The sequence below is a fragment of the Perognathus longimembris genome, chromosome 16 (genome assembly GCF_023159225.1).
Source record: "Perognathus longimembris pacificus isolate PPM17 chromosome 16, ASM2315922v1, whole genome shotgun sequence".
Taxonomy (NCBI): Eukaryota; Metazoa; Chordata; class Mammalia; order Rodentia; family Heteromyidae; genus Perognathus; species Perognathus longimembris.
This window is the reverse complement of record NC_063176.1, coordinates 6,810,031-6,824,288: the sequence shown is the minus strand read 5'-3', so window position 1 is coordinate 6,824,288 and position 14,258 is coordinate 6,810,031. Positions and strand designations below refer to the sequence as shown.

General features: G+C 47.0%; 1 protein-coding gene across 1 annotated transcript; it reads left to right on the top strand.

Annotated features, from left to right (window-relative positions):
* Positions 1-467: 467 nt before the first annotated feature.
* Noa1 (nitric oxide associated 1) lies at positions 468-14,015 on the top strand. Its single transcript, XM_048364881.1, has 7 exons — positions 468-1,560; positions 3,308-3,472; positions 4,741-4,946; positions 8,178-8,309; positions 9,586-9,702; positions 11,870-11,990; positions 13,745-14,015. The coding sequence occupies exons 1-7, from the start codon at positions 468-470 to the stop codon at positions 13,942-13,944; spliced, it is 2,034 nt and encodes a 677-aa protein (XP_048220838.1). The 3' UTR covers positions 13,945-14,015.
* Positions 14,016-14,258: the final 243 nt, after the last annotated feature.

The following is a 14,258-nucleotide window of genomic DNA, read 5'->3' as shown; positions in this document are numbered from 1 at the left end:
GACGCCAAAGGTCCCGCCTACTCAAGCCGGCGGGAGGTCCGCGCCTGCGCGAAAGCGGGGCGGAGGTGGGGCGAGGGGCGGGGTGGCGCACGCGCAGAGTCACGGGCTGCCGCAGGTGTAGGCCGGGGGTTTAGCCGGTGATTTTTTTTTTTTTCAGCGTGGCTGTTGCACAAATAAAGGACGCCTGGGGAAGACTTTCGTGTGGCCGTGAGCTAGTAGTGCCGCTCACTCCCCAACGAGTCTCGTCTTTCTGGGTTCTCGACTGAGAGGTTTCATCGCGAGATCTCCAGATGAGACTGGTGAGACCGAAGCAAATGACAGTCCCTAGGTACTTCGCGACGGGGATCCCGCGTCCCCGTGCGCGTGCGCCGACCGGCGTCCGCCCGTGCGCGCGTGCGTGCGTGCGTGCGTAGGCGCGTGCGCGCGCCGCCCGGCCCCGCCCCTGCTCAGGCGGCCTCCCCATCCCCATGCTGCCGGCGCTGCTCACGCGAGGGCTGCTCCGCGGCCTGGCGCGGGGGTCGGCGGCCCCGGTGGGGCGGACGCCCCGGCGCGCGTCCTTCCCGGGCCGCCGCGGGCTTCCTCAGGGCCCCGCGGACTCCCAGGAGGAAGGCGCGGTCCCCGAGGAGCGCTTCCTGTTCCCCGAGTACGCGGTGGAGCCGGCGTCGGCGCCCACCCCGGAGGAGCGGCTGCGGGAGCTGCGGCGGCGGCTCGACGAGGAGGAGCGGCAGCGCCTGCGGCGGCGGGAGGAGCGGCTGCAGCGCCAGCTCCGCGCCGGCCTCCGCGCGCACCGGGACCCGGAGCCGGAGCCGGAGCCGGGGGCCCTGGCGGTGCCGCCCAGCGGCCGGTACTGCTCGGGCTGCGGGGCCGAGCTGCACTGCCAGCACCCGGACCTGCCGGGCTACCTGCCCGCCGACGGGTGGGACCGCGCGGCCGCGGGGGGCGGCGCCGTGTGCCGCCGCTGCTGGCTCCTGGTGCACCACCGGCGCGCCCTGCGCCTGCGGGTGAGCCGCGGCCAGTACCGGCAGCTGGTGAGCGCCGCGCTGCGCCGGCCCGGGCCCGCCCTGGTGCTCTACGTGGTGGACCTGCTCGACCTGCCCGACCCCCTGATGCCCGACCTGCCCTCCCTGGTGGGCCCCCGACAGGTCATCGTGCTGGGGAACAAGGTGGACCTGCTGCCCCAGGACGCCCCGGGCTACCTGCAGCGGCTCCGCCGGCGCCTCTGGGACGACTGTGCCCGCGCCGGGCTCGCGTTGGCTCCCGGCCATCAGGGACCACAGCCACCCCCGGAGGGGGAGGGGGAGGGGGACGGGGAGGAGGACCGGCCGGCCGGGCCCCGCACGGTGGTCCGGGACGTGAGGCTGATCAGCGCCAAGACCGGCTACGGAATCGAAGAGCTGATCTCGGCGCTGCAGCGCTCGTGGCGCTACCGCGGCGACGTCTACCTGGTGGGCGCCACCAACACGGGCAAGTCCACGCTCTTCAACACGCTGCTGGAGTCCGATTACTGCACCGCCAAGGGCGCCGAGGCCATCGACAGAGCCACCATCTCCCCTTGGCCAGGTGAGGCAGCGCTGGCGGAGGACACGGGACTTGCCCCCACCCCCCACCCCCGGGCAGTTAATTCCCGAATGTCCGCGGTAGGCAGCCTCGAGCCCATCCCTCTGAACATTCTCTACCTACTTCGGTCACACCTCTCCTGTGTGTCAGCTTAGTGGTAGGAAGTTCTGGGTTGTGTGGTGCTTTTCTGATAGGAATGTTTGCCGAGCATTTTTCTCCGTTCCAGTCCCTGGGCACGGGAGATCCACCAGGTATTAATTAATATACCCACCCTGGCTCTTTTTGAGGTTTTCCCCTTGCACCTTCTTTGTATGCTTTTCTGGAAATCTGCAGTGCCTTTCAGAAATGGTTGAGTGGTTTCTGGACCTCTGGGTCCAACTCTTCACATCTTGAGTTTGTTCTTGAGACCATTATTCTGTATTTGAATGACTCATGAATGCAGTATGGGATTTGGGTGTATAAAAAGGAGATTTGGTTTTTAAGACCTTTAAGAAGTTCCTGGGGCAGGGGCTGGGAATGTGGCTTTGTGGTAGAGTGCTTGCCTTGAATAGGTTCAACCCCTCAGTGCTGTGTAAACAGCACCACATACACAGAAGTTCCTGACAAAAGTGCCAGAAGTGGTGCTGTGGCTCAAGTGGTAGAGTGCTAGCCTTGAGCAAAAAGAAGTTCAGGAAGCCAAGTGCCGGTGGCTCAGGCCTGTAATCCTAGCTACTCAGGAGGATGAGATCTGAGGATGGCCTGGGCAGTCTGTACAATTCTTATCTCTAACTAACAACCAGAAAACTGGAAGTGGTGCTGTGGTTTAAATGGTAGATCACTAGCCTTGAGCTGAAGAGCTCAGGGACAACGCCCAGGCCCAGAGTTCAAGCCCCTGGACCGACCAAAAAAAGAAGGAAGTTCCTGGTGTTGGAGGTGTGGCACACTTGAAAGAGCACTAGACAATGAACAAAAGAATTAGATACCTTGACAATAAATAATTATTTAAAAAAAAAAGAATTAGGCACCAAGTGTAAGTCCCAGTCTCTCTCACACACCCAAAACAAAGAGAAAATCCTGAGCTGGCAACGTGTCTCAAGTGGTAGAGTAACTGCCTAGTAAGTTCTAGGCCCTGAGTGCAGGGAGAGAGAAGAGGCAGGAGGGAAGAGTAAGAGAAAAAAAGGAACATTTCCATGCCAGGCTGGTGGCACCCATTTTGTAAATCCAGCACTTAGGAAGTAGAGGCAAGTGGTGGATGGGATTCCAGACCAGCCCAGGCTACATAGCAAGACTGTCTCAGAAAAAAAGAGAGAGAGAACCGTCGGGAAGAAGGAAGAAAGGGAGATAGGGAGGGAGGGACTTCCCTGATTGCATGGTCCTTCTGTGATTCTGTACATGGTCAAAACTCCCATTTGTTCTCTAGAAAGCACAGTTTATTTTTAGGCAGCTATCCTTTGTCTTGCACTTTGGTTATGTTATTCACAAAGTTGCTTATTGGCCATATTCTGAATGTATCTGACCTCATCTGAATCACAAATTTTGGATGGCAAAGTGAAAATGGGAATAAATCGGGCTTGCACATTTTAGATTCCAATCATGAGTTAGTCTGTGAACCAATCTGTGATCTAGTCTGCTCATGTGTAAAGCTGGATTCATTTTATAGAAGGTTTTCATGAAGGTTAAGTGACATAAACAGGAGCCAACACTGTGAACTTTCAGAAATGTTTGTTTCCCTCTATTCCTTTTCCTAATTTTTTGTTCTTTGGTATTCCAGGTACTACATTAAACCTTCTGAAGTTTCCTATTTGCAACCCAACTCCCTACAGAATGTTTAAAAGACATAAAAGACTTCAGAAAGATGCAACTAAAACTGAAGAAGATCTTAGTGAGGAAGAACAAAAACAACTTAATTGCTTTAAAAAGGATGGTTACATAGTAGGTAAGCATACTCTTGAGGAAACCCTTATGGGATCTCTGGGAACATTTTTGTTGTTGTTGAGAACAACAGCTGTCTGGGAATAACCAGTTGCTGCAGGGAAAGACTTTCTCATTCTGAAATGTAGACTATTTACTAAGTCATTGCTGTTTGGAAGCCCAGACTGCCATAGGTAGTTCAGGACATTGACTCTATGCAGTAGCTTTAAATTAAGTTGTTCCTTTCATTTTTCAGACTTCCTTTACTAAAGGCTGTGGTTTCCACCAGGTACCATTGGGTCATGCCTGTCATCCTAGCTACTCAGGAGGCTGAGTGAGGTCTTAGGGTCTCAATTTGAAGCCAGCCCAGGCAGGCAAGTACATAAGACCACCTCCAGTTCTCCACCAAAGTCCAAGCTACTGAGGAAGCTGAGATCTGAGGTTCTGAATTTGTAGGCAGGCAAGTGCCATAAGACTAATTCTTCACCAGAAAAGCCAGAAGTGGACGTGTGGCTCAAGTGGTAGAGTGCCATCCTTGACTTTAAAAACTGAAGGATGGTGCCCAAGGCCTGAGTTCAAGCCCCCATACTAGCACAAACAGCAAAAAAAAAAAAAAACCAAAAAAAAAAACCAAATCTATGGCTCCCAACTCAGTATGCCTCAATGGACACAGCCATACACTCGAGCATTAGAAGAGTGACTTCTACAGTCTTCTAAAAAATAATAATAACAAAGCACAGGAACCAGGCACCTGTGGCTTATACTTGTAAGCCTCGCTACTCAGGAGTCTGAGATTTGAGGATCAAGGTTTGAAGCCGGCCCAATCAGTAAAGTCCATGGGATTCTTATCTCCAATGAAGTACCAAGAAAGCTGGAAGTGCAGCTGTGGCTATGGCTGAAGTGGTGTGATGCTAGCCTTGAGCAAAACAGCTCAGGACAGCACCCATTTCCTGAGTTCAAGTCCTAGAAGTAGCACGGCGCACAAAGACACACACACACACACACACACACACACACACACACACACACGGTATCACGATAGTGTCACTTCCATACACTGTACTTTGTCTTACAGACTTGTCTGAGGCAAATGTAAAAATTACCTGTCTTACGGGGCATGATGTTGGCTACCTGTTACCAGGGGGATGATGATGCTGAGATAGGAAAGTAGCGAGTTTGAGGCCAGCCTGAGCTACATAGCAAGAGATCTTAGCTAGAAAAGAGAAGAAAAATTCTATGTGGAATCAAAAGCGTTAGAAGAGCCATTAATAACCTCAACGTAATTTGTTATAGGAAGAGTAGGAAGAACGTTTTTGTATTCACAAGAGCAGAAGGATGAAGATGCCTTTTACTTCGATGCCGATTCGCTTGCTTACGACATGGGGAACGAACCTGTTGCCCCAGTGCGCCAGCCCACCAAACGAGTGGAATTGACGCCACAAGATGTGAAAGATGCCCACTGGTTTTATGACACCCCTGGGATTACAAAAGAAAATTGTGTACGTATTTAGTTTCCTTTAGGATCATTTTTCACTGTCACTTGCAGAAGCACTGTTGTACTTGGCAGAAAACAAAGAAGCATTCTTCCCATTTAGATTCAGTCCTGATGCATTCATAAAAGCAGCTCGGGTGAATTCATATACCCATAAGTTTTATATTCATCACTGCAGGCAGTCTACTTGTATGTTTGTTACCTTAGTCAGAAAGACCTTTACAATATCCTTGATTTCAAGGTTGGAAGAAATAGAATCACTGAAGTCTAGTTTCCTCTTTTATACTGAATTTCTTTCCAAACATCTCCATCATAGAGTCATTTACCTTGAACTGAAGGAATGATTTACTCCCTGGAGCAGTGTCACATGACCTCCCGAGGTATCCCATTTGGCCTTTACCTTCTAGTTGTATTGCACTCATCTCCCTCTAACTGATACATCTTGTTCTTCAAAACTATGGAAAGGACATAGTACCTATTTGTTTTGACCAGACCTCAAAATGTATCAACTAAGTCTAATTTACAATAGGATGGGTTCCATTTTGCCTTTAAGCATCTTTTTAGTCCAATTGCAAGATCTCAAGACTGATTTTTTTTTTCTGGTTAAATTCAGCCTGTATCCTCTTCTGTTACATATTCAGTAAATCTCATACCTTTGTATTTGCAGTTTCGACCTTTACATTGACTCAAGTCTATATCTGAGGTGCAGCCTCACAACTGTTCTAATAATTACTTCCTTTGAATCTGGCTCTTGTCTCATCTCTAGTTCACCTAACTACCTCTGTGTCTCTGGAAAACAGCAGTGTTTTTCTTCATAATTTTCTCTCCTGCATCAAGTTCACTTAGTTTCATTCTCCAAAGCATATTTTCTTTGTGTCACATGGGATCATATAAGCCTTTCCTGTGTTTATTCCCTTGAGAATAATTGTTGGTGCCCCATGTTTCTCCTTAAGCTATCTATATATAGAGTGACTGGCTGCTTTCTAATAATGTCCTATCACCAGTTTCACCAGTTAAATAATCTCTTTCATTTAGGTCACAGATCACAGTTACTTTAGTAATACACCCTCTTGTGAAATAGTTGGGTCAGAAAGGCAAGCGTGGAAAAAATACTCTAGCCAGCAGAATGAGCCTTTCAAGTGTTGGGATATAAAATGACTCTCATGGCCTGGAGATGAGTCTCCTTGACAGAATATTTTCCCAGCGTATACAGTTGACCTGGGTTCCATCCCTAGCACGAAGGAAAAAAGAGTTTCTCATCAAGATAGCATACTTCTGTGTCATTGCAGATACATTTATTTGATGCCTAAAACAGTGTCTCAGACCAAATGAAACCAACAAACTATTATAAATAAAAGTATTGGATGTTCCGATTTAAAATAAATGAGTCAGACACGAGTGGATCATACTTATATTACTGTCCACTCAGGAAGCTGAGATCTGAAGACTGAGATTTGAAGGCAGCCCAGGCAGGAAAGTATGAACCACCTGCAGTTAACCGTCAGAAAGCTGGAAGTGGTGCTGTGACGTAAGTGTTAGAGTGCCATCGAGTGAAAAAGCTAAAGGATGGCGCCCAGGTCCTGAATTCAACTACAATACTGGCACCAAAAAAAAAAAAAAGGAAGGAAGGAAGCCAGGTGTGGTGGCTCATGCCTGTAATCCTCGCTACTTAAGAGGCTGAGATCTGAGGATTGGGGTTGTAAGCCAGCTGGGCTGGAGCATCCATGATACTCTTGAGTTAACCAACAGAAAACCAGAAGTAGCGCTGTGGCTCCCAAGTGGTAGAGCGCTAGCCTTCATCAGAAAGAGCCCAGGCCCTGCGTCCAAGCCCCGTGCCAGACAAAACAACTGAAAGAGACAACGCTATATATGATGACATGCTTCTGTAATTTTAGCACTGGGTTCATAGTGATACTCTATTTCCAAAAAGAAAAAAAAAATTGCATCCTTTTATAAGTTGAGTATTTCCTATTTGAAATGCCTAGGAGCAAAGCATCTGTTTTAGGTGTTCTTGTTTGTTGCAGTTGGAGAATGAACCTATTCTCGTGTGTGTGTGTGTGTGTGTGTGCGTGTGTGTGCGCGCGTGTGCCCGCACGTGTGTCCATTCCTGTCCCATAAGCTTTTTTGCTTGAGGCTAGTACTCTACCACTTGAGCCTTAGCTCTTTCTTTTTTTCTTTTCGCTAGTCAATTGGAGATGACAGTCTCATGAACTTTCCTCCCCAGGCTGGTTTCAAACCATGATCTTCATATCTCAGCCTCCTGAATATCTAGGATTACAGATATGAGCCACCAGTTCCCAGCTTCTTATTCTTTTTTTTTTTTTTTTTTTTTTTTTGGCCAGTCCTGGGGCTTGGACTCAGGGCCTGAGCACTGTCCCTGACTTCTTTTTGCTCAAGTCTAACACTCTACCACTTGAGCCACAGTGCCACACCTGGCTTTTTCTGTTTATGTGGTGCTGAGGAATCGAACCCAAGGCTTCATGCATGTAAGGCAAGCACTCTACTGCTAAGCCATATCCCAGCCCTCTGTCTTTTCTTCTTGCTTCCCACTCTAAAAAATTTGATCCTTGGGCTGAGAACATTGCTGAAATGATACTGTCTAACAACCTCAAGGCCTGAATTCAAACCCCTCCCACCATGGGGATGTTATAAGTATAGTGCATCTTGATCTTCATCAGTACCACCACTTTCATCACTCTCCTTTCCTTCCTAACCCAACTCTTCTTTTCTGTTGTGTTTTTGTGTCTGGATTTTGTTTGTTTGGGTTTTGTTTGGTTGAATATTGAGGAGGAATAAGGAAGGCTATTGAAACCAGAATGTAGAAAAAGGTTCAAGCGTTGACCTGCTCCTTAAGTAGGGTGACCATTTTGTATGTGACAGTTCATACTTAAGCACTGGAACATGAGATCACAGATTCCATTACTCGAAGCGGCAGACTACTCCCCCTCCCCACCCAGAGCCATGTACCCTCCCTCTTTTAAGATTCACTCCAGATTGAACAAGATATGGCTAGCACAGGAAAGTTTTACACACCTATGAAGTTTGCCACTACTTAGCTATGAAACATGTGAAAGCAACAGTAAATTGGGATTTAGACAGAACATATTTTATGTGAGGCTGACAGAAATTGGTTATTTGTGAGACCTAGAATACTTTCTTCCTCACTTTATTTTACAAGGAAATCACAAAACTTTCAGTAAGTCATTCTCTAATAAAACATCTGTCCTTTGCTTCACAGATTTTAAATCTACTAACAGATAAAGAAGTAAATATTGTTTTGCCAACACATTCTATTGTTCCAAGAACTTTTGTGCTTAAACCAGGAATGGTCCTGTTTCTGGGTGCTATAGGCCGTATCGATTTCCTGCAGGTAAGAAAAATGATTAAGGAGGTTGGGAATGTGGCTTAGTGGTAGAGTGCTTGCCTAGCATGCATGAAGCCCTGGGTTCAATTCCTCAGTACCACATACACAGAAAAAGCCAGAAGTGACTCTGTAGATTAAGCAGTCAAGTGCCAGCCTTGATCGGAAGAAGTTTGGGACAGTGTCCAAGCCCTGAGTTCAAGCCCCAGGACTGGCAAATAATAATAAACAAGTTCATAGGTTTTTTGTTGTTGTTGTTTTGAAAAAAAAATTTTTGCATCCCAAACTGGCTTTAAACTCATGATCCTCCTGCCTCTGCCTCCACAGTGCTAGAGTAATAGGCATGTACCACTACACTCAGTAATTGTTAATATTTTAAACCTAACTGTACACAAGGGCAATTAAAGTCTTAACAATAGATTACTCCCTCCCCCCACCCCCATCTCTCTCCCCCCCACACCCCATCATGGGGCTTGACTTCTGGGCCTGGGCTCAAGCTAAACTGTACACAAGGGCAATTAAAGTCTTAACAATAGATTACTCCCTCCCCCCACCCCCATCCCTCCCCCCCCCACACCCCATCATGGGGCTTGACCTCTGGGCCTGGGCTCAAGGCTAGTGCTCTGCCACTTGAGCCACAGCGCCACTTCCGGTTTTCTGGTGGATAATTGGAGATAAGAATCCCACAGGCTTTCCTGCCTGGGCTGGCTTTGGACTTTCAGATCTCAGCCCCCTGAGTAGCTAGCATTACAAGTAATGTGTGAGCCACGGCCCCCGGCTCTAGACCTTGTAAATAATAGATGCACCCTTGGTTGTGATTATGTTGTTCTTAGTGGCCCATGCTGGCCTCAGATTCACACTCCTCTCTTGGTCTCCAGAATGCTGGGATTATAATTGTGAACCACCGTGCCCATTTGCTTTTGAATTTTTTGACAGTATCAAGAAGTCAAGGAAATGACCCTGTGGCTCAAGTGGAAGAGCACTGGTCTTGAGCACAAAGAGGCTCAGGAACAGCACCCAGGTCCTGAGTTCAAGTCCAGAACCAGCAAAAAAAAAAAGGGGGGGCACAATAATAATAAGTCAAGAAGTCTAGAGCCATCTTAGTTTTAGAGTTCAGTGAATTACTAAAGTTACTTCTGCATCATGCCCTATTTTTTAGACATGAATATAATTTGACAACAGCTGCTGCCAAGTAGTATTTATAAAGTTTGATTTAGTTTCTCTCTTTTTTAATTGTACCTTAAAATGTATAGGTTTTCTTATAACATGTTCTTCTTTTCTTAAGGGAAATCAGTCTGCTTGGTTTACAGTTGTGGCTTCCAGTTTTGTCCCTGTGCATATTACTTCCTTGGACAAGGCAGATGCTATATATCAGAAGCATGCAGGTCATGCATTACTCCAGGTAAGGTAGCGGGGCTCAATGATTGCACGGTTCCAGTGAATAGGCCTTGTGACGGTCTCATTGCCCTGCCTGTGTTGGATAGTACCTTTGGTACACATCAGCTAGCCCAGCCTCATCTCACTATCTTCAAGAATTCTGGCTACAAAACAAGATAGGCTCTCTCTGAAAGGATTATTGGTTTGGACTGATCTGAGAAATGCTACAGAGTTTTCTCTAAACTATCCTCTCCAGTATGGTAGCCACTAGTCAAGTATCATATGACATACCTAAATTTAAGTATAATACTAGTTACATTTAAGTGAAATTTTAAATGTTGGTTCCTCAGTCACCTTTCAAAAGCCCAATAGCCACATCATTGCAGACAGTTTTATGGAACAGTGCTGAGTGAAGGGAAGTTAAAGATTTGTTGCAGCTGGAGAATGCCCCTGGCACCTACAGTGAGAGCCACAGATGCTAAACCTCCTGTCATCGGCTGAGCCCCTCACAACAATAACCTATCTAAAATGGTACTGGTTGAGAATCCCCACTTTACAGATAATAGTATCCTTTCCTGCTCTCGTAACTCCTTCCTTTGGATACAAATATGCTTAAGTTGTTCCCATCTCAAAAAAAAAAAAAATTAGTCTGGTGCTGGTGGTTCACACCTGTAATCACACTGCTCAGGAAGCTGAGATCTCAGGATCCAGGTTCCAAGTCTGCCCAGACCCAAAACAAGAAGAAGTCCATGCGAGTCTTCTTAACTCAAACTTGCCAGCAAAAAGCCTGTAGTAGATGCATGGCTCATGTAGTACCAGACTTAAGCAAAAAAGCCCCAGCAAAAAAATATCCTAATTGTTGCCTGTTGTATTGGTTAGGTTAGTAGCACACTTTATGTTGGTTAGGATAATTAGGACCAGACTGAGCTCAAATGTCTACCTCACTGTATCCTTCCATATAGCTATAGCATCAGAGAGATTTCCCCTGCATCTCTGTTGTACCTACTTCCTGAGGTGGTAGATGAAGTCCTAGTGCAACATTTTTTAGAGCTACATTTGAGTATTTGGGGTAGTAGTGGTGATTAAAACACACTCATTGAAGAATGTCAGGCTTCTTCTAATGAAGCAGTGATGAATGTTAGATTTAGTGGGAAGAAATAAAAAAACAGTGGAGGAAACAGGCTGAATTCCATAAAAAAGCAAACGTGGCTCTACATTGGGCACCTCATGCCTCTGCTGGGTCCCACGGTGACAGAGTTTTAAGTGCTTTTTCCTGCTGACCTTGGAAGAGGTTTTGTGGCTGCAGTAAAACAATCCCAAGAGGAAGCTCAGGAATGAAAACAGAGAAAGTGACACTTCCGACTGCAAGTTCTAAAATCATCCAAGCACCAAGTGAGGGTAAAGAAAGCCAGGAACCAGAAAAGCCTTCAAGCCAGTTACTTACACCATAGACTAACCAGGAAGTCGGTTTCCTGCAAGACTGGGAATTTCTTAAGTGCAAAGTATACTCCAGAGTGAAGAATATTAACCACAGAGTATTAAGAGTAGTTGCCGAGCTGGGAATATGGCCTAGTGGTAGAGTGCTTGCCCCGTATACATGAAGCCCTGGGTTCCATTCCTCAGCACCACATATATAGAAAAGGCCAGAAGTGGCGCTGTGGCTCAAGTGGCAGAGTGCTAGCCTTGAGCAAAAAGAAGCCAGGGACGGTGCTCAGGCCCTGAGTCCAAGGCCTACAACTGGCAAAAAAAAAAAAGAGTAGTTGCCTAGCATCACAATCAGGGACATAAAAGGTGGGGAGGGCCTGGGAGTGTGGCCTAGTGGTAGAGCGCTTGCCTTGTATACATGAAGTCCTGGGTTTGATTCCTCAGCACCACATATATAGAAAAAGCCAGAAGTGACACTGTGGCTCAGTGGTAGAGTGCTAGCCTTGAGCAAAGAGAAGCCAGGGACAGTGCTCAGACCCTGAGTCCAAGGCCCAAGACTGGCAAAAAAAAGTCTCAAAAGATAGTCCTGTGTGGGCTGGCTTTGAACTGCAATCCTCAGAACTCAGCCTTGTGAGTAGCTAGAATTATCAGACATGAGCCACCAGCAGCTAAGATAAATGTTGAAAAGCATTTTATTCCTGTACAGAATTAGCTTACAAGGGATTTAATTTGAACTTCTAAACATTTCCATTTCATTTCACTGCAAGGTTCCAGTGGGTGGAGAAGAACGAATGGCCGAATTTCCTCCTCTTGTTGCTGAAGACATTACATTAAAAAAAGGACTTGGTGAATGTGAAGCAGTGGCTGACATCAAATTTTCCTCTGCAGGTAATTTTGAATGTGGTTCTGGAGACAAGCTATGTAGCCCAGGATGGCCTCAAACTGGAGATCCTCCTGACATAGCTGACCTAGTGTTAAGCTTGTAGGTGTGCACTGTTACAGGGTTCAGGGGAGGTACTCCAAGTGGGACTCAAACCCACGTTCCCCCAGAGTCTACCACGCAGAGACAGTCTCAAGCAGAGATGGATTTATTGGGGAAGTAAAAAGCGAACTGACCAGCCAAGGATGCAGCACAGACTCGGGAGCTGAAACTGCGACCCCTAACAGTCCTCCACCTGGGGTTTATAAAGGTAAAGGTTCAGCACAGCACAGATGTAGGGGGTGGATGCAGGGGGTAGAGCAAGCAACAAACGAGATAAGCAAGCCATTTACAGAAGCAGAACTTTGCGGTCAGGTTGACCTAATATTTAACTTCATTTTAACAATTGCTACCATGTTTCCCTAATCAAGATGGCGCCAGCTCTACTCCCTACAGCAGCACCACCACGCTTGGCTTAACTTGCTTTTTAAAGAATGAGATTATGGAGTGGGGGGAGAGGTGGCTCAGAAATGGACAGAGGGGTGAGCAAGTGTCATTATATCACACCATAGAATGAACTAATAAGTAACTTGAGGGTAGGGATGAGAGGGGAACATGGAGAACAAAGAACATTGACCAAGAAGCATTGTATTAATAACTTGACTTACAGAATTGTAACCACTTTGTACAAATACTCAACAACAGTGATAATTGTTTTGTTGCTTTGTTTCTGTTTCTGTCAGTTGTGGGGAGGCCTGAGCTCTTCAGCTCAAAGCTAGCAAGCACTACCACTTGAGCCACAGCACCACTCACTTCTGGTTTTCTGGTGGTTAATTGGAGACAAATGTCTTATGGACTTTTTTAAGTGAGAAAATAGCTGGGCAGTGGTAGCTCATTCCTGTAATCCTAGCTATGCAGGAGGCTGAGATCTAACAATCGAGGCTCAAAGTCAGTCCAGGAAGGAAAGTTGGTGAAATGCTTCATGTCCAATTAACTACTAAAAAAGGAAGTGGAGGGGGCTGGGGATATGGCCTAGTGGCAAGAGTTCTTGTCTCGTATACATGAAGCCCTGGGTTCAATTCCCCAGCACCACATATACAGAAAATGGCCAGAAGTGGTGCTGTGGCTCAAGTGGCAGAGTGCTAGCCTTGAGCAAAAAGCAGCCAGGGACAGTGCTCAGGCCCTGAGTCCAAGGCCCAGGACTGGCCAAAAAAAAAAAAAAAGTGGAGCTGTAGCTCAAGTGGTAGGGCACGAGCCCTGAGCAAAAATCTCAGGGACACTGCCCAGTCCTTCCCTTCAAGCCCAGGACTCTCTCTCTCTCTCTCACACATACACACACCACAACAACAAGATCACTGGACACTGGTAGCTCACACCTGTAATCTCAGCTATTCAGGAGCCTGAGATCCAGGATCCTGGCTCAAAGTCAGCCCAGGCAGGAAAGTCAAGCGCCTAAGATTCTTTACTCCAATTAACGAAAAAGTTAAAGTGGAGGCATGGCTCAAGTGATAAAGTGGCCAGCCATGAGCACAAATGCCTCTCGAGAGTGTGAGGTTCTGAATTCAAGCCCCAGCACCAGCAGAAGGGAAAGAGAGGAGGAGGGAAAAAAGAGAAACGTGAAAATATGTCATAGTCTTCTTCCTTGGTGCATTTGGAAGTTTGGTTTGATGTTTATAGTAAGCTGATTACTAACAGCATTTGTATTCTGTCCGATACTTCCCAGGCTGGGTTGCAGTAACGCCTAATTTGGAGGACACACTGCATCTACGAGTGTACACACCTCAAGGAACAGCCGCGACGGTCCGGCCGCCTGTCTTGCCGTATATTGTTAACATCAAAGGACACCGCATTAAGAGAAGTGTAGCCTATAAAACCAAGAGGCTGCCTTCCCTTGTGTGCAACCTGCAGAAGAAAAAGCGATAGATGTGTGAATTTGAAATTGTACTAATAATACAGCCATAACAAGGTCCTCCTTTTTAAATATTTGAACAATTGGTTTGTTTTGTTTTGCTTTTTGGTCGGTCATGGTGCTTGAACTCAAGGTCTGGGTGCTGTCCCTGAGCTCTTTTGCTCGAGGTTGGTGCTCTACCACTTTGAGCCACAGCTCCACCTCCAGTTTTCTGGTGGTTAATTGGAGATGAGAGCTTCACAGCCTTTCTTGCCCGGGCTGGCTTTGAACCGTGATTCCTCAGATCTCAGCCTCCTGAGTAGCTAGGATTACCAGCGTGAGCCACCAA